Source organism: Quercus robur, chromosome 4 (genome assembly GCF_932294415.1).
Source record: "Quercus robur chromosome 4, dhQueRobu3.1, whole genome shotgun sequence".
Classification (NCBI taxonomy): domain Eukaryota; kingdom Viridiplantae; phylum Streptophyta; class Magnoliopsida; order Fagales; family Fagaceae; genus Quercus; species Quercus robur.
The window spans coordinates 21,590,537-21,611,758 of NC_065537.1; the positions used below are offsets into that span (position 1 = coordinate 21,590,537).

General features: G+C 35.2%; 2 protein-coding genes across 2 annotated transcripts in view; both read left to right on the forward strand.

The window, feature by feature from the left end:
* The window catches only part of LOC126720858 (interactor of constitutive active ROPs 4-like), a 43,643-nt gene that overhangs the window by 8,978 nt on the left and 13,443 nt on the right, over window positions 1-21,222 (forward strand). The window lies entirely within an intron of this gene.
* On the forward strand, window positions 12,206-13,406 carry LOC126721548 (E3 ubiquitin-protein ligase GW2-like). Its single transcript, XM_050424598.1, has 2 exons — window positions 12,206-12,303; window positions 12,860-13,406. Exons 1-2 carry the CDS (start codon window positions 12,206-12,208, stop codon window positions 13,404-13,406), a joined length of 645 nt encoding a protein of 214 aa, XP_050280555.1.

Here is a 21,222-nt window from a genome sequence, read left to right on the forward strand (position 1 = left end):
CCCCCCCCCCCCCCCCCCCACACACACACACCAAAAAAAAAAAAAAACTCTGTTTTCGTGTTTTCTGTTCTGCACTTTGGAAAGCCTTATTGCAAATAAAAGCCTGAATTAGTCAACAATCTCAACCCTTGATCAAGTGGATACAAAGGGAAGTTGTGAAGAGGATAATTAATTTGTATTTTTAGCAGTGAACATTTTTTTTTTCCTTTTTCCATAGTTTTAGGGGGTGTTTGGTACATACACTTAAACAATAGTTTTTAGTTTTTAAATAACATTATATGTATTTTTACACTTTTTCACCCACATGTATTTCCAAAAAATACAAACAATGTTACTAGAACAACATTACCAAATGGGCCCTTAGTTTGAAGAAGTTTGATAGCTTTGATTTTTATCTTGCTTCTTGTTAGCCAATGAATTTCTAATGTGCGTGTGTGTGTGTGTGTACATGGTTGCTAAAGGAAGACAAGCTCTCCCCTTAGCTGGTGGATCAAACCCGATCTCACCCTTGTGTGGGTAGCTAGAAGCGCTGCTCGGCCAAGGGGCCTTTGGCTTATATGATTTATTTTTAGAACAAGCTGTTGCATGCATTTTTCAGAGTAGGTATATTTTTGGGTCATTTTATTTGGCAACAAATGCTAAATATCAGAAGTGACTTTAATACGCTACCATGAGCAGTAGGCCTTCCGTATCCAGAATCCCTTGTGCTGGTTCAACCTATGTCCTCTCCCTTTCAAGAGGGATAATTACCACTTGGCTACTGACTCTGGTGTTATATTTGTTGAGCATTTGTATAAGTTTAGTCATTGAAGCTATGTTGAATGTAGCACTTAAGAGATTAGGTTGTAGGAAGCGAAGTTTGATTAACATATTAAATTTAGATGGAATAAAATGAGAGATTTAGGTTATTTGTTTTTGATTGATTAATAAGTCATCACTTGATAGACAGCCAACTCCGTAAATTTTCTGAAAATTTTCTGTTGGATATCTTATAATTTGTTTGATCGTATAATGAACCTTGGTATATGAGATAATTATGTGAGAATAAAATGAAAGCGGTGCAATTTGAAAATTACCACATGGCTACTAACTCTGGTGTTATGTTTGTTGAGTATTTGTATGATTTTAGTTATTGAAGTTAATGTTGAATATTGCACTTAAGCGGGATGAAAGAGAGAGATTATGTTGTAGGAGGCGAAGTTTGATTGACAAATAAATTAAGATGGGGTAAAAGGAGTGATTTAGGTTATTTGATTTTGATTGTTTAATAAGTCATGCCTTGATAGACAGACAACCCCATAAATATTGTAAAAATTTTCCTTGTCAAATATCTTATAATTTTTTTGATCATATAATGAAGATTGGTACGTGAGATGATTATGTGAGAAATAAAATAAAAGAGGTGCAATTCGAAAATGTTGTCTGGAATTGGGAATTTGACATTTATCTGTCATGGGGGCTTTTCCCAAGGCATATGCAACAGTACTTGTAGTGCCTGATGCTTAGCACCTTTGATGTGATAACTTTATAAAAAGACACTGACAAAAAGTTGCTTTTATGGTACTCTGAATATTAGTTTAGTTAGCACCTTCCAAAAAAGAAAAAAAGCAAGAAACAATGAATATTAGTTAGCACTTCTAGTGAACATGATAGAGAGAGTGCGCAAAGTGATTATTTCATTTCTTAGTTTCACTTTGGTGCATAGTAATTTGATCTTTTGTTTTTTACACTCATTTTTGCATATGCCTGCAATGTCAATAGTTGAAGTTTTGCTTGTATTTTTCAGACGTCTAAATCTGGATGCTGTATGACTGGTTTGGCAAATCATGTGATTGATCTGATATTGATGTCTTTTTAATTGAAGTTATTAATTTAATGGCATCTTGGAGATTTATATACATTAAATTCTGGAATTGCAGGGACTATGAGTTTGCGCGGGATCTTGTGGACATGGACGTCTTGATCTTAAGGCCGTGTTGCCATCTGGTAAGATTATAAAGTCATATATATATATATATATATATAAAAGCTTTAATTTTTTTTATCAGTGAATAATTTATTAATGGAAAGGAGACAATGAAGTACACAGGATATGAACAAGAGAGTCCCTTAAGATTTACAATCTGAAGAAAGTCAATAAAATCAAGGAAAGAATAGAAGAAGATGGGCACTGCTTACAGCAGTCATCCAATCATTTAATGAACTCAAAACTGTTTCAATCCATGTTCTTGAGATTTGGAAACCTCATGTTTTATAACTGTTGATATTGAGATTTTTGTACTACACAAATTGAAAGCATGTTGTTTTTTGACTACTTCAAGTGTTCTACTAAGATAATAAGAGAAATTAAGTGCTTCTATAGGAGCCTAGTAATTGCTACAATTATCGCTTGACTTTATGAATTGATTGATTGATTACATTTAATAGCCAATGGGGTGGTTCATTTGCAATAAAGAGTCATGATCTGTGAGTTTGACTTTGGAGGCTAGTGTGTGCCTTTTGCAACACAGTGTTGCATTAAGAGTTATTTCCTTTTTACTTTCTGATCTGCAGAATGGTCCATGCAATCTGAAAAAGGGAGTAGACAATTCGGCATTATGCAGCTTATGATTGTAATTATTTAGGAAGCTCTATCATTTGAGCTTTCTTGAAAAAATGGCAACATATACTATTGGTCCCTAAACTTTTGCCCATTAGCAATTTTTGTCCTGAAGTTTAAAATGATCTCTTTTGATCCTTTTGTAAATTTCCATTAAATCTCTCTGACAGAACAATAAAGGGGCTAAACTAAACCTGACACATAAGGGCTAAGAACAATCACTTTAAGTTGCTTAGGGACTAAAAGCTGTCACTTTAAACTTCAAAGATTAAAAACAATCATTTTAAGTTTGTTAGGGACTGAAAGTGATAATTTTAAATTTAAGGAACTAAAATCCCTCATGGACTAAGTTTAGGGACCAACAACTTATTATGGCCAAAAAACATAGCATTAACGTAAAATCTATTGTTATTTCTCTTGCCAAGCTGTTGTGTGTTATCGGTCAAGCAGAATAGGCTTTGGAGTAATTTTATCTCTGCAAAAGTTTGTTTGATGAACATGGTTGAATATTTGTGGTTGGTCGTCAGCAATAAGATAGAAGTTAAAAAAAAAAAAAAAAAAAAAAATTGAAAGCCATTTGTGAGGTTTTGTTCCACAAAGCTATGGGCTTTATTTATAGTCTATTTCATTCCAAAGGAAGATTTTGGCAAGGGCATGCGTAGAGAATTTCAGTCATATAGTTTGAAGGTTTTGATCTTGTTAGATATGCTAGATTCAATTCTTGAATGATCTTTGGTAGTTGTTTTGCATGATCTTTTCTTCATGGTAAAAATAAGATTAGGAGTCTAGTTGTTGGAATTCCTATAGGATCTTTTTTTCTAGCATTTGATGTGGTCGATGTTGGCCAGACATAGGACAAATAGGGGAATTTTTCTACTCATAATTGTAGTAGTTTCGGAATAATAGTTATTTTTATTTTTATTTATTTTTATTTTTTATTTTTTATTTTTTATCTATTGTTTGGAATTGTTGAAGAAAGGGTCATGGGGTTGTGTTAGGAATTAAAAGGTGGTCTCATGGATTTATGGATTGTAGTGCTTGTGGATCTATGGTTTAGAATTATTGAAGAAAGGGTTATGGGGCTGTGTTAGGAATTAAAAGGTGGTCTGATGAGTTATTTGATGGTTACTTGGTAGAAAGTATGTGGTCTTTTGATAGGTTAAAGAAAGGGTTGGAGGGGTGCAAGGAAGAAGGAAAAGATAGAATTTTATGGTGTTTTTGGGCTGTAGGAACATTACCCATGTACAGTACCACAAGAAAGAGAAAAAAAAGGAACGATAAGGCCAATGTGCCTTGATACTAAAAACATTCTATCTTTTTATTAATCAATTCCATCTATCCCTTGAGTACATTGTGCACAAATATGTATATGAAGATGTTTTCTTTTAGTAAGTATTAAAGTTAGAACTAGTGAACAAGGTGCAGGCGTAATACTTGCATGTTGTACGTGGTCTTTCGTTCTTGAGTAGGTTTGAGACCTGAAATCTGTGACTTTGTAATGAATTTCATGATATTTCTCATTATTCTTTGCTCGTGGATCTTTTCACCTAGATTGAAACTAGAGTTAACTGTGGGGGTCGAATACAGCTCAGTAGCAGGTATCTTTTTGATTTTGTTCTTGGTGTGTATGTTAGTTCAATATGGTGCAATTATATAATCTGTTTGTCTCTTTTCCATTGTGCAGTTACATCTGAAGTTTTGAAATTTTAGAGTCTTTGTCCCTGCATGAGTTATCTCTAGAATATCCCAAGCCTCCTTGGCATTCTAAAATTATAATTTCTTTTATACTCGGAATACAACCATAAAGATAACATTCTGTCCTTTACTAGTTCAAGTGCACTCACTCATTTGATCTTTGGACCATTCCTCTACCTTGGTTGGTGGTTTGGTCCATCCTTTTGCTATTGACAGCCACACCCTCTCATCTAAGGATTTAAGGAATCCTTTCATGTGAACCTTGTGATAGGCATAATTATTCCCATTAAAGTGAGGGGGGACTTTGAGTGATTGTGCTTTATCTATGACAATAGGTGTCAAGGATCACATTCAGTAAGTTATTTCTAAATAATTGATCAAGTTCTGGTTTATTACTACGGATAACACAAACTATTATATTCAACGACAGTTATAATAACCAAATCAAACCATAATGATGTAAAGCAGTAAAAGGTGCACAAATTTGTTAACAAAGTGAAAAACCAATGAAGAACCTCTTTAAAGAAAAACCACTTCAGGGATCCAAAATTGTAGAAAATTAATTATAAAAGAAACATTTAGAATCAATAAAAATATTCAAAACCTTTGTAGCCTAGACTCACTAAGAAACCTCAGCAAATGGCCCGCTTGCTTTCCTACCGCAGTGATTCTAGAACTCTAAAATTCTTCTACAGACGAATGAACCTCGTGGACAACACTAGAACTCTGGACAGCGACAACAAACTATGTTGTTTCAAGAATAGCATTTTAAGCTTAAGGGTAAATAATCACACAGCAGATTATCTATTTAGGAAAAAAGTTGTACAAACAGAGGTATTTTTCTATTTTGAGAACCAGGCGAAAGGCTCTCTAGATGTGCTTGGTACAACTGCTTTCTCTACCTTGAAAAATGTGCTTAAGAGGGTTTATATAGGTTGGTTAATGCTTTAGCAAAAATGAGATTTGTAAAAGAACTTGGATTCAAGTATTCACAATCTCGCTCAAGTGAGGGTTGAGTGAGTGTTGGGTGAAGTTTCTACATGCTTAAATAATTCACTTGAGCAAGTCTTGGATTTGTTCAGCCTAAATTATATGTCTTACTTCTTTAATCAGCTTCTTGACAGATTTTTGAATGACCAACCTTATAACCCACTTTGACACATGGTTTGTCACAAGGAATTTGTTAATTCTAAAACCTAACATGTTCCTTATAGGTTTGATGATGAATCTGTGATGGTTTTCTGATTGCTTGGTCATTTCATCTATCTGATTAATGGGATGATATGAAATATCTTGGGTTTTTGCTAGCTCATTACCTGGCTTATGGACTTACAAGTACAAACAGAACAGATTTAAAGTTGTGTCATGGAAAGCCTAGGATAGTTAATAGGAGGCAATAGAGGATATTCTTGTATTTTGGATTACTTGTTGCTATTTCTGATGTTGTATTTGTCATTGTGAACAAGGCATATACAAGAATGGTAAAAAAAAGGGAAAAAAAAAAAAAGAATGGTAAATTATCATGGTTAGTGTCTATTGATATGTAAACATTTTTTGTGTGTAAAACAGCAGCTTAAGAAGAGTGTTCTATAATAAATCAATACTCCATGTCATTTCCTTTAAGTTTGAGCAATTAATTTTAATGATTCATATATTTTATAACAAAAAAATAGACACTTATTCAAAAAGTGCCAGAAAAGCGTGCCTAAGCTGTGCTTCATTAAATGAGCTTTGCTTTGACCAAGCAAAGCACTTAGACATTGGGGCCTTGATCTTTGAGCTTTGAGCTTTAAGCGCGCTTTTAACAATACTGGGCATATATTTTGTTCACCCCAATATGCTTGAAGGAACATCCCCTTCATCATAAAATTTTTGTTACCTATTGTTTCCTTCCCTTTTGTGGTGAACTTGGATGGGCTTTTACCCACATTCTACTGTTTACTATTGTATGGTACAAGATGTGCACCTTTTCCTTTTTTGGGTTTAGTGAGTGGGTTTGTGTATTGTATTTTTTCCTGTCAATCCATCAACTAGTATACATATCTCTCTATTGCCGTCAATCCATCTACTAGTATACATACTCCTCAATTGCCACTCCTCATTCCCCAAATTGGGGTGATGCTTTTCTTAGTTGTCTTAGTCTGTAGTTGTGTGTTACGATCCAAGTGTCCCAATTGGATTAAGTGCAAGCTTAATCACGTGTATATAAACACTTGGGCAGCCTCCCCTTGTAAGCTGGTTTTCAGGGGTGAGTTTTACCCATGGGTTTGTATTAATTGTTATCAGAGCCAACCACCACGTTGAGTAATTGGACATAACTAGTTGAGTATGGGATCAAATGAGTTGCTGCTTTGTGGTCAAATCTCGGAGGGGGCAGCCTAGAGGCTGGATTAAAATGTCTTGCTAAGTCATTGAAAAACTGGTAGGTGAGTGTAGCTGTAAAAAAAAAGGGCTACTATTAGGTCAATGTCGATAGAGTGAGCTATTGTGGACGTTAGCTGTGGAGCATGGTGGTATGTTACGAACCAAGTGTTAAGCTATTAAGTACGGGTGCGTTTCTGGATTCGGGTGCGAGTGCAGGACTCGGCAATTTTTGAAAAAGTAGGATGCGGGTGCGGCGATTAAAAAATTATTAAAAATATTTTTATTTATATTTTCTATATATTTTTACTATTAAAATGTTCTTAAAAAACACATTACCATGCCTTGATTCATAAAACAAAGAAAGTAGAAGGCAAGAAACACAAAACAAAAAAGAAAACACAAAAGAAGCAACAAATATTCAAAATAAAATTGAGGAAGGAAAGATTTAGGATGTTTGGGCCTCATTTAAAGCCGATTTCGGCCGTTCCGGCATGATTCAAGGCCGATTTCGGCCTGTTTCGGTCACCGGCCGATACGACCCGATTCGGCCGATACGGCTTGATTTTGGCCGAATCGTCTTGGTTTGGCGCAAATCGGCGAGAATTGAAGCTGAGTCAGCGCAATTCGGGCCGAGTTGACGCGAGTCAGAGAAAAAAAAAAAAAAAGAAGAGCTCAGACGCGGCACCGATGTGCGGGCAGCCGCGTTGGATGCTGCACCCCTCGTCGGGCCGCGTCGGACTCTGGCGCGGCACCCTCCCCGCTGTGTCTGTGCTTCATAGGTGTTAACTGCAAACTTAAGCATGTGTATATAAGTACTTGGGCACCCTTCCCTTGCAAGCCTGTTTTCAGGGGTGAGATTTACCCTTGGGTTTATATCATTGTGACTATTTAAATTTGATGGGTGATTCTTCCTTACAGTATAAATAGTTTATCAAATAACCATGACATTATGACACCATCTTCTCTGTGGAAGTGGCCATACATTTGTAGCATTATTTCCCTTGTTTATAATTGATTAGTGAACAGCAGATACGAAATATGGGTTTTTATAGGTTACATCCTTATGATTATTTACATATATATATACTCTTTTTTTGTCAACACTCATAAAACTAGGCAATCTTAGGATTTCGAATTTCTTCTTGTCCAGAATGTCTTTTTGCGCTCAAGTTTCTGCGTGGGAGCCACACATTTGCTTCATGTATTTTGTGTGTTTTGTGAGGGTGCCCTTCTGTCTATTGTCTAATTGGCCACTATTTTTTTTTTTCCTTTTTCAATTGTTAACATTGGTGTTTATACTTTTCCATTGAAGTCTTGTCTAATCTTTCAGCTAATTTTAGCAGTAAGTTTGACTGGCTTTTCCATGCCTGACTCCTCACTCAGAGAATTCTGTTAGCCTACCTGCGGAACCCGTAGAACCCCACCATTTTTCTTCACTTCTCATTTCCCCTTCCCCCTTCAGCCTTGTTTACTCTCCCAAAACACAAACCCGAACCCATAAAAATAGAAGAAGCTCCCTCGCCAATCTCCACCGTCCGTCACCAGGGCTGCTTTACCCATCTCTCCGACGTGTACCGGCGGCGTGATCTCCTTCGTTGTGACCCAGCGGTGCTGACGAGCATAAAGAATTGTGACCCATTTCCCCATTTTGTCACGGACGATCTCCTTCGACCCAAGACGGTGCTACCTCATCCCTTTTTGTACTCTCTCAGCTTGTTTCTTTATCTGATTTCTGTGTTTGGCATTTGGGTTTTGAGAAAACTGTTAGATTTTAGCTTGAACTTTGCTTTGCCTTTGTTTTTCCTTCTTGTTTGGTTGGTGAGAAAATAATCAAGGATAAGTTTTTTTGGTTTGGGCTTTTGTTTATATAATATTATTATGCTTACCCATTGATGGTTTGCTTGAATTGGATTATTTGTTCCTGGTTGGATAATATATATTGTTTAACGGAAAAATTTGATTTCTCATGAGCTTAAGTAAACCAATTCAAATAGATGGTTTAGAGGCTTTGAATCTTGGCCTGTCTGGTGAAATTGCAATGTTAGTCCATTTGATACCAAGTTTTAGAGCCAAGACGTCAAGATTAATATTGGTTGTCATTTTTAATCACCAAGTGACTTATAGTGGATTGTATATATAATATCAGCCTTATCAGTGGATGGTGCTATCAGAAAACCTTATTAAAAGGATTATAGTTCATATATATATATATATATATATCAAAAGAGTAAAAGGATTGTTATTACCTTGAATACAATTAGCTATCCCTTCCTGCATGCTACTGTTACATTCATGCAACTTATTGGTGGATTGTATATGTGATATCAGGGGATGGTGCCCTCAATAACAAACTTAAGTAGAAGCGTTAATGTCTTTTTTATATATAGTAAGCTATCTTTGCATCCCTGTCAGCTAGTGTTACATGTCTTGACTATTGCTTCACTCCTGTGGGGCACTACATATTTCTTTTTTTCTTTTTTTTCCTCTTATTTGATATTGTTGGACCATCCTGCTAACTGCTGCATTTCAGATAGCACCACCAGTGTAGCTGGCTAAAGAAGTGGTGGTGGGGCTACTATGGGTTCAATGGCAGAAAGTTTCAATCACTTGGTGGAAAGGGCAAGAAGGCCAACGAGGGCACCAAAAGCAGTAAATGAAGCAGATCATCAAATATTTTTTTTGTTTTTGTTATGGTTCTCACTGTTAATGTAACTAGTATTTAAATTGGTCAAGTGCCAAAAACAATATTTACTGTTTTGGTTGGAAGATGTGTATGTCTGATGTGTGGTGGACCAATAGTTAGGTTTTGGTTGTAAACCTATATGCATGTGGCTTAAAGACAAAACTGATTGTCTTTACTTTTGGCAGATGATAACATTATATATGATTAATCAATGCAGCAGGATTTTTATTTGAAGAAATTTGCAGCAGAAATTTTATTTGATGCAGCAACGTTTTTTCAATGCAGCAGATTTTATTTGTATTACTGAGTTCTATTTAATGCAGCAGAATCTTTTTTCAATGCAGCAGATTTTTTTCAATGCAGAAGATTTTATTTGCAGCAGAAATTTGTATTGCAGGGAGGATTTTTATTTGATGCTTTTTATAACAAGCAGCAAGCAGAAATTTTAGCCGGCAGAAATTTTTAGCAGCTAGTAGCAGGCAAAATTGAGCACATGCTCTTGTATCTATCTGTATATGAACATGATTGATGCAGCTGGTATCAATTATCATGTGAAATTGAGCAGTGGTTTTGTTTTTCTGTTTTCTTCTTGTATTTAATCTGGAATTAGATTGTTTAGGTTAAGAGTGAGGAGATTTTTTGTTTTGGAACAATCTATTATTTCATTACATTGAGATGGAATTTTTCAAAGCTAGTGACACGCAAAAAGAAATAATATTTTATCTTTTGATTCATTGATTGTATTATTTTATCTTTTGATTTGATGGTTTCATCACACTCACCATTGGATAGCCAAAAAACTTGGTCAAGGAATTGTTTAGCAAAGCAGAAAATATAGAGTGACCAATTATCAACTTAAGCATCCTAGTATTTCAGTAACATGATGGGTCTATGGTTATTTGGTTGACAATCCATGAGGTTATTTTGACCACTTCTCTTACATAGTCAAACAAAATCTTTTTTGGAATAATTCTAAAACAAAATTAAAAGTAAAACATAATAGAAAATCTTTCTTCTTTTTTATTTTGCATTTATAATTTGTACAGCTACAGAAAATCTTTTGTTCTATTGTAGAAATCCATTCTAAACTTCACAGCAAGTAGAGCCTAGGAAAAAAAAAAAGAAAAAAAAGGAAAGCCAAATTATATGTTGTTTCACTTCAGCACAAGTGGTCTCTCTTTAACTTTTTGTTCCTTCAGTATTGATCTTGCAGGGGTTCTTGAGAACTGGTCTGCCAAAGTTCACATATGCAGCTGGAATGGACTGACTTGTTCATATGATCAGGCTCATGTTCTAGGTTGCCAAAGTTCACGTATGCAGCTTCAAAATCTACAGATACTGCTCCTCTATACAAATTACCTCTTTGGTAAGATTCTTGCAGAGATTGGTCTACTGAAGAAGTTGCAAGTTCTTAGAATAGGAAAAAACTTGCTGACGGGTGAAATTACACCAACTATTGGTAACTTGACTAAGTTGAGAGTATTGGCTCTTGCTTATAGCCAATTTAATGGAGGCATTCCAATTGGGATTGGTAATTTGAAGCGTCTGATATCTCGAGTTGCAGAATAACAGTGACAGTGGCCTTATACTAGAAGAGATTCATGGCTGTGAAGAACTCGAAAATTTTGCTGCATTAAACAACCAGCTCCAAGGGGATATCGCTTCATCAATGGGATTGCTTAAATCACTGAAAACTCTTAACCTGCCTAACAAACAAACAGACAGACAATATTATTAAAAATAGATAATGTTCTGTTTTTGGGAGACAAACCTATGGAAAGGGAACATTCCAGCAACCCCACATTGATGAATACAAAAAAACAACACCCACACCCGCACAACTTTGCATGTAAATCGACCTTGCAGAAACCCAATTTCAAAAAAAAAAAATTTTAAAACTACGATTTCATACTTCAATACGATAGCAATAGGATTTTATGTGTGTGTTCTTTGACAGATAGCAATATGAATTCATACTTCAATACAATTTGTAGAACACCCATACATATAGCAATACGATTTTATAAATCCATAATACTTCAAACAAAACAGAAAACACCAATTTGCAGAAACCCAAAAATTTCCAAGCAGCAGCACGGCAACACTTGGAAAACCCATTTGAAAACCCCACAAGTTAACACCACCTAAAGCAGCTCATCACCTCAAATTCAAATTTCCATCCATACTTATTTATGATACACCACCAGATCCAGGAAAAAAAAAAAAAGTCAATAAAAATAGCTAGACCCATCTCTCACACAATCACACTCACACTGTTCCTTTGTTCTCGTATACTGTTTTAATGAAAAAACAAACCCAAGAAGACCCATTTGAAGAACCATCATGTTTGCTTATGGCGTCACTCTGTCTCACGTGTGTTGCTGCTCTGTTTAGCTAATGTGGTCAACTACAGTGAAGCCCATGTGAGTATATTGTCTAAGTTAATGTCTTTTTTATTTCTTTACTGAAAAACCCCAAGGCTTGATTTTTTATAGATCCATTAAGTTTTCTAGTGAAATTTGTGAAGACCTTTTGTGGGTATTGTTCTGTTTCAGAAGTTGGTTGCTTGATTTTGGAGATTAAAATGGGTCTGAGACTGAGATGATGGTGCCGACGGTGGAGTCAGGAAGGATGGAGAAGAGAATCACCAATCCATTCACACATTTGCACAATCTCACTCTCCCTCGAGAACTTCTCAAAACCCTCACCCCGAAGAAATGAAAACCCAAACATCAAAAAAAGAAAAAAAGAAAAAAAACACAGAGAAGTAAACAAATCACCACGGGTTGAAATAGATCTAAAAGACGCGAAATACCACCCACACACAGACAAATCAGATGTATAAACCAGCTCAAATGTATAAAATGCCTTTCGGATCGGTTACTCAAATTGAGAAAGAGGTCGTTTTGAGATCGGTGCAGCGGCGTGGCCCCATCTGCGTGATCGTGACCCAACAGCACGGGTTGGCTGAGCTCTGATCGGAGAAATAGTGCGTGAGGAGGTGAGGGCAGGGCAGAGGCTTTAGTTCATGTGGTGGTACTGGTATGAAGATCGAGTATAGTGATGTTGGTAAAGAGAGCCGTTGGTCTTATTGTCAAAAGTAGCGCTGGTGTGACTCTGAATTGACAGTGGGTCCTATACATTTTTGTTTAATTATAAAAATGTAATGCAAACTGAGTTTTTGAAAACACCACAAATGTGTGTGTATTCAATTCTTATAAGACCAACGGTGATGAAAATTTAAATACACTATTCAGTCATAAGACCCACCAAATTTGAGTTATGAAAAGTTCTAGGTGAAGAAAACTGAAAATCCAAATGGCCCTAATATTTTGATTCCCTTGAATGGAAATTTAACATTTTTATTATCACTTGATTCAGCCATTGACCATTGTAGGTTTTGAATTGACATTCGTTTAATTATAATTTAAGTCGGTGACTAGACTATCATGTTGTTTTTGGTAATAATGCCTGCTGATCCACAATTCTTATAAATTTTACTCAAATGAATTTTACAGGAGAACAGCAGACAGAAATCCTGTATATGGTGATGCTCCTTCTGAGCAATATGCTACAGATCGCTATGTCTTACCAGCGATGACTACAGCAGCTGGATCCTCATCTTCCCCATCTGGAGGTCTTGCTTGTGCCATAGCTGCCTTGGCAGAGCGTCAGCAAATAGTTGGAGAATCTTCTGTTAACCCTAACAGAAATATGTCAGCAAGCAACATGCTTCCACAAGCTAGCAGGCTTTACAACAGGGACCATGAAGATATAGAAAATTACCCAACTGCAGCGAGCTCCAGTGAGGCATCAACTGATGGTAGGATGACATTGACAAGGGATGATGGAGAATGTTATGGGGACCGTGGATCAGACGTGGCTGAAGCAGGAACCAGCTATGCAAGCTCTGATGCCACAGAAGATGCTTCTGCAATGCCACAAGCAGATGAAATGGTGGGCAACCTTCAAAATGCCACAGAGACCATTATTCCTGATAGTTATGAGGAACAGATCATGCTGGCCTTGGCAGTTTCTTTGGATGAAGCTCGGAGATATGGCTAGCGTGAACCGGTAGCTTCCTGGCAGTAGTTTTACGACTAGCTACTAGTTAAGTCTTGCTCAAACAGATGGTGCTGGCCATGGCTGTTTAGCTAGCTGTGGCTCGTGCCAGGATGAGTGCCCAAGGAGCTGCAACCTGTGTGAAATTTGTTCAGGGTCAAGGTAGTGATGATTCTCTCCCTCGCTCTCTCTTTCTATATAGAAATGTGAAAGGAAAATAGATTCTTTTAGTGAATGAAAAAGCCTGTTGCTTTATGCTCGTATAGTGATTAATGTGCCCTCCTATTCTAGTCTAATATTTCCAGCATGTCTGGTAATCCCTTGGAAACGTTGTTGCTTAAATTGTTTGTTTTATAGTTGTGTATGGCCCATATTTATCATTTCAATTGTGCCATCAAGGAGAACCGATTCAAATGGACTCTACACCCTTGTACATATAGCTACCCGTCGACTAGCCCATTCATGGACTTCTTGGAAGCCCCATCACATTGATGGAATAAGAAGAGCATGTCTGAGAATTTCCTGTAAGGTATGGACACGGGATACTAGATTCTTATGTTTTGCAACCGCGTGATACATTTTTGCATAATAATGGTTCATTATTTATCACATCAAACATGAAATTCAGCTGTAAATTGGGTTAGATTGGACCCTGTAGTATTTTAAAAAAGATAGGCCCGTTGTAGAAATGTGATACTACCTACTATGGTAAGAAACTATAAGGAAGAGACAGTCTGTGCCTGTGATTCTTACAGGAAAGAAGCTTATCGGCTAGATTTCCTTTTGCTAGTTTGCATCATAGATAGACCTTGATGCTTGCATAAATATGTGGTTTGTAGGGTTAACTTTTTGGTAACCATCACGGTTTTGTCACCTGGTTGTGTCCCTTTCTGCATTCGTGCAAAAATTTAGCTGAAAGTGGAACAGAAGGATAGGCCATTTTTGCTTAAATATTTTTTGGGATTAAAACGACAGGATAGGTGACCATTTATGTATGCAAAACAGTGAGATTTTTTAGGGAGATTAATTATTTGGTGCTCAATTTTTTATCTTGTCTTCAGATTCTTAATGATTTGTGAGCATGCTTCTATTGAAAGTTCCCGAAAGTGGTGAGTTTGACACATTTGAAGACAGAAGCCAATGAAATATTTGAACTCATTCGATTTAAAAATACCATTGCAACAATATCTTGTCTCTATCCGAAATGTGGTCATTATCTTTTATATATTTTCTTGAACGCTTTGAACGATAAATTTCCATTGAAACATCCCACTTTCTATGGTTTTATTTTTGAAATATTGCCTATGAAGGTACACAGGAAGCTAATTGCATTACCTATTGGTATTTTGACTGTGATCCAAATGATTTATGAATGCTCTTGGATTATTTGGTAATTGGCTCTAGTAGATAGGGTTAGTTGCTCGTAAGAGTTTGATTAACAGGAAAATTGTTGTACAGTATTTCATGACATGCAACGTATCATAGTGAAGTTCTCCTACATCATAAAAATATGAAATCAACTTACTAAAATATATTTATAAATAAATAAATAAAAGAAATATTTAAATGGAATAAATAAATTTGTAGTTTCAGACTACATTCAATTTAAATTTATGGAAGGGGGTTGTATTGGCCAAGAGTCCCAAATACTGATGGATAGCCCTTAGCCTTAGGTGCGAACTGGTGCATTGAAAATGGGTGCAAGGCCAATTTTGTGGATTTGTTTTGAATCTGCGAATCAAAATATTAAAATTAAAAAATTAAGTGTTTAATTTGAGCATTACTCATAACTTAGTTCCCAAAACTTAAACTCAATTACCATTATTCATATCTCTAATTCTACTTTTTCACTCATTCTACAAAATGAGAAGAGGTGGGTGTGGACTTGCTTTGTAAAAGTAAAGAAGGGAAGCTTCTTGAAAAGAACAAAAAAAATAAAAAATAAATAAAGAGTAAAGTTCCAATTGTCATATTGACGTGGACTTTACTATGATTGAGTTATTTATAATAATGTCATTGAAATACTCTACTCAAAATTTGAAAACATCTAAATTTTGTATTTAGGGTCTGTTTGGTTTGGTGCTAACTCAATTTTATCTCAATACTCAAATCTCATCACTCAAACTCATTACTCAAGTCTCATATTTCTAACTCAATTTTCCCATAATTCCATTGGTAATGTGTTTGGTTGGAAATTCTTAGTGGTATTTCAATTCAAAAACTCAATTTTAAGTAAAGTTGTGGGACCCACAAAAATTAATGCTTAGCAAAATGCATCCTCTCCACTTCACATCTTCATCTCTTTAAACAAAATCCAACGGCTATAACCTGAAAAAAAAAAAAAAAAAAAAAAAAAAAAAAAAAAAAAAAAAAAAAAAAAAAAACCGCTTTGATCTCATAAAATAAACCCAGAAAATGAAGCCAAAAGATCTCCGTTTTAGGGGTTTGGTGTTGATATTTGAAGCTCTGATCTCATGTCATAAACTCAGTAGATAGCACAAACATCACAAACCCAGAAGATACCCTAAAAAAACTAAAATAATCTAGTTCGAAAATCAAAGCCAAAAATGCACAAAAAAGACTGTAACAACCCATCAAGAAAAAAGAATGAAAAAAAAAAAAAATCGGTGTGAAGAAAGAAAGAAAAAAATTGGTGTGAAGAGATGAAGAAAAAAAGAAGCAGCAGCTGTGAAGAAACAAAGAAAGAAAAGAGGAAAAGAATGGTGCTAAAGTGAAGAAGGAAGAAAGAAAAAAAAAATAATAAATAAAAATTAAAAAAAATAAAAATTAAAAAAAGAAGAAGAAGAAGAAGAAAGAAAGAGAGAACTAGGCATGTGACCTGAAGAAAGGAAGAAAGAAAGAAAAATAAGAAAGAGAATTGATTTTACAAGTCTTTAAGTGGGTCTCATTATTTTTATGTATTTACTAAAATGTCATGTAACTCATAACTTAAAAATGTGAAAACACCAAAATTGTGTTTTCAATTTCCATCATCCAAACTCAAAATTTTGAGTGATAGAAACAAACATCCAAAACCAAGTCAAACACTACATCATTTGTGGGACCCACGAGTTTTGGATGATGGGTCATGAAAACTGAGTGATATCACTCAGTTTTTCGACCATCCAAACAAGCCCTTAGTTTCCGTAACTCAAACTCAAAATTTTGAGTTTTAAGTTATGGAAACTTAACTAAAAAATCAATGGGAAATGCTAACGAGTGCCTTAGGACACTGGTTAAAAATCCAATTAAAGAAAGTTTTTATAGGAAAAGAAAAAATAGTAATTAATGTTTTGACAATTTTTTTCATTTTCCATAAAGGTGATGTTAAAACTTTCCTAAAATGGATTGTTAACAAGTGCCCTAAGGGCACTCGTTAGCATAACCCAAAATCAATTCAAACAACTTGGTTTTTGGTGGGTACTATGTTTTGTGAGTTTTGGGTGATGAAAACTGAGTTATATAACTCAATTTTACAAAATCCAAACATAAGTCACCAATGAGAGAAAAAGATAAAATTGAAAAATACATAAGGAAAAAAAAAGGGGGGGGGGGGGGGGGGGGGAAGAAAATGGAGATGGGAGGAATTGCTTTTTGTTTGCATATAATGCCGATGTACTACATAGTACATAAAGACATCTCCAAATTTGTCAAACACCAATAGTGCGTTTTTGATGAAGTGGTGGAGTAGATAAGGTGAGAGCTGAAGAGTGAAGATGGTGGTCAGTGGTTACTGACTGCATGTGGCTTGTTGGTTGCAAGTTTTAACTCAGATTAGGTAGTGAATGGTCAGGGAGAGCTACTTCATTTGTAGCTTGTGGGAGTCATGACTCACAAACTTCTCTTTTTTAATACGAAAACGATAGTTTTATTGTTTGAAAGTTGAAAAGGTTTACATCAGTAAGTATTTGTTGGGTAATACTGGGAGGAATTTCCCCCAAACAAATCTCTGTAGTCTCCCTCGTCTCTTATAGATTCAATGGTAAGGGCGTTCGTATTCTGCAGCCCTAAGGAACATGCTGAAATTTAACATAACGTAAAATGGCAGCGACTTCCTTGATATTCTGAATGATGTGTCCATAGCTGGTGAAGGAAGTTTCCAAGGTTCGTAATGCTGAGGTCCTGAGGATACTATAACAATGAGTTACTCTCAATGTAAATTAAAATATTTAGAGAGAGTAAATTAAAATATTCGTCAATGCCCAAGGAAGCATAATCAAAGGAAAATCCAAGCTAAAAAATGTATTTAGTAATTTCATATGAAATTATTAGTAATAAAAGAGGAGAGTATGTGAGTGAAACTTATCTTAGTCACATCACATGCATTGGCGAAGATAAGGAGTAGCCAATCTCTCTCTTCGCCAAAACAACTGCAAAGCAAACACGAGGTAAAGTTAGGCCCAAGGATTTATGCTAGCAAGTTTTGATGGCAGCAACTATACGCAGGTCTTTGTTCCCTATCATAATAATAATATACAAGAGAATCAAAATACAAGATATTTCCTAAAATCATAAAAAATGACTTATTTTTCTCTCAAATTTTAAAATATTATTTTTAAAAAATATAATTATATAAGTAAGATATTTCCAAAAATAAATTTTAAGTTTTATTCTAATTTTATAACTCACAACCAAACTTATAAATATGTTTAGATATTCCATTACAACACATTTTATTTCTAGTGACAAATATTTCAATTTCCGTTGTAATCCCCAAAACTAATGAAATGTGATTTTTTTGCCCTCCAATCCAACTCTCTTTAATTTTTCCTTTTGCTTGCTCATTGTGTGGGTTCAATCCACACAACTATAGACGCCCTAATCTACAACCCGCATTTAATCTCATCAGGAGGGGTAAAATGATAATTTTGACAATTTAATTTTCAATTTTTTCACATAGAACAAATTTCGGAGTCATAATAATCAAAACAACATGTCATAGGCCTCAATCAAATCACTGGATTTAAAGATATCATCAAATTAATTTTTAACAAGTAAGATGCATTTGCAGGAGTTAAGTCCAACCACATGTGATTAGGAACAATTAATTTTGATTGTTTCAATTAAAGTCCAATTTAAAATTAATCATGTGTCAAGACTAAAAATAATCATGGAATTGCATGCAAACAATTTAATTTGGATAGTTAATGTTTATTTGTTTAGACCCCTGAACACACAAATTGTTTAACCTAATTAATTAACTAAGTGATTACTTAGGTTTATTATTCAAATCTAGGTTAAAAAGTAATAAATCATATCATGCACTGTGGAAAAATAAATAAGACTACGATATGATTATCCAGGAAAACCCATGGAACTGTTTATTTTCAAGGTAAAAAACCTGGAGAGTATTTGACCTAACCTATCCTCAAGGCAAACAAATCCACTAATAGAGAATTGAAGTTTTTACAAAAAATTTAACCCTAAATCTATTGCTACCTCCAGTAGTAACTTACTGACACGACCACGTGTAAGCTCCGAATTTACGGATTCCTTCTTTTTTGGATTTGCTTTGCACAAACACCCACGTTTATGACTTTGAGATCTCGCTCAAAAGTTTAGCAACACAAAATCTCCAGTTTGTGACTTCAAGACCACCCTTAAAGATTTAAATCATCAGTTATATATGATCTTGTTGCAACAACTTCAGATCTACCAGTTCTAATGATATGAGAATGATTTCTGCTGGTGATTTTGAAAGAGGAAGGTACAATACCTTTTAGATCTCACAAAAGCACCTCCAAAGTTTTTTGTTTTTGTTTTTGTTTTTTTTTGTGTTTTTTTTTTTGTTTTTTTTTTCTAGATCTATGAAAATGTACCATAGAGTTTCCTTTAAATACTATGTGAAATAGATTTAAAACCCTAATCACTTAATGGACTTAATAGGCTGATGGGCTTAATTAAAATTCTGTAGACCTGTGTTTCGATTGGTCGAACATGTTCCTTTGATCGGTCGAACCTGGCAAGTCTATGAATTCTTCTTTCTGCAGCTTCCTTTTTCTTGTATTCTGACTTGTAGCACCTTGATCATTGTCTAATAAAACCTATAGACTCTAAAATTTATATCTAGACAAGTTTGTGCTTGTGGTTTGCCAATTGTTCTAAACTTTTAGAATCCAATAGTTAACATTTATATAATCCCTAAATTTGGTTTATATTGATGATGATTGATTCATAATTAAGTAAGTTTAGGAACTAATTAGCTGGTATTAAGGTCCAAGCCAAAGTCTAAAGGCAGTAATTCGAAAAAAAAATCAAAATTAGTTGCAAATTGGAACTGAAAAAGGAAGGAAATTGGGTTGGCCTGGCCTAAATATTAATTGGCACTTGGCCCCAGCTGACTCAAATTTTGGCTCCATTTTCCCTCCAAAGTTCATTTATTACAAATTTGATGTCATTCCTTACAAAAATCAAAATAATATTTTTGTAATGACTCGAGGAAAGTACTACTTACATTTGTATTTACACCCCAAAGGACTATTCAAGTTGCAATTGAGACACTCCGTCATATGTTGGCTAATAGGTTAAAAAAAATTTTACCTCATATTATTTCGGAGTCTCGAAGTGCTTTTTAATCGGATAAAGCTATTTCAGATAATATCCTGGTGACATTTGAGACATTCCATCATATGAAAATGAAGAAAATGGGGAAACTTGGGCATATGGCTTTGAAACTTGATATGAGCAAGGCGTATGACAGATTGGAATGAGTTTTTCTTCAACGGATCATGGAGAAGATGAGATTCCATCCTACTTGGGGCTTGGATTTTGGAGTGTATTTGTTCAGTCACTTACTTTGTTTTGGTTAATAGTGAACCCAAAGGTCATATTGTCCCACCTAGGGGTATATGCCAAGGGGACCCTCTATCCCCTTATCTCTTTCTTATTTGCTTAGAAGGATTAAATGGCTTAATTGAACATGTAGTTGCTGATAAACATATTGAGGGCATCTCTCTTTGTAGAAATGGCCCAAAAACATCTCACCCATTATTTGCAGATGACAGCCTTCTCTTTTGTTGGGCAAGACTGGATGATGTTAGGAGTATCTAGGAACTTTTGTGTAAATATAAGTAGGCCTTAGGTTAAAGAATTAACTCTGAGAAGACAACACCTTTTTTTTTTTTTTTTTTCCAGCAAGAATGTTTCTGAATTGGAAAAAGAGTTAATGAAAAATTTGTTGGGGGTTTCGAAGATAAAAGAGTATGAAAAATACTTAGGTCTACGTGTAGTGGTTGGGAGGAATAAAAAGGCGAGCCTTAATTATATTAAAGATAGGGTGTGGGGAAAGTTGCAGGGTTGGAAGGAGAAATTAATTTCTCAAGTGGAGAAAGAAGTTTTATTGAAAGCAGTAGTTCAAGCAATCCCTACTTTTGCTATGAGTTGCTTCAAGCTACTGGTTGGGCTTTGTCAAGATATTGAGATGCTTATTCATAAATTTTAGTGGGGTCAAAGGGGAGATAGGAGAAAAATCCATTGGAAGAAATGGGAGGTTTTATGCCAACCAGAAGCGAAAGGCGATCTAGGCTTCAAGGATCTTTGTAAATTTAATGAAGTTATGTTGGCCAAGTAGGTTGGCTCTTGATTCATGACATGGAGTCTCTATTTTATAGGGGTTTTAAGGCAAAGTACTTCCCTAATTTCTCTATCTTTGAAGCTAACTCTTCTTCAAGTTATTATGCTTGGAAAAGTATCCTTCGATCTCAGAGTTTGATTGATAAATGGGCAAGGTGGAGAATAGGTGATGTCAAATCCATTCGGATCTTCCAAGATGCATGGTTGTTGACAACTAAGAATGGCATAATTTCCTCCCCACAAACTT

Excerpts from the sequence above, each read along its gene's own strand:
- LOC126721548 (XM_050424598.1), top strand. The coding sequence starts at position 12,206 with ATGCCTTTCGGATCGGTTACTCAAATTGAGAAAGAGGTCGTTTTGAGA. Across the intron at positions 12,304-12,859 it reads ATCGTGACCCAACAGCACGG|GAGAACAGCAGACAGAAATC; the intron begins GTTGGCTGAGCT and ends TGAATTTTACAG.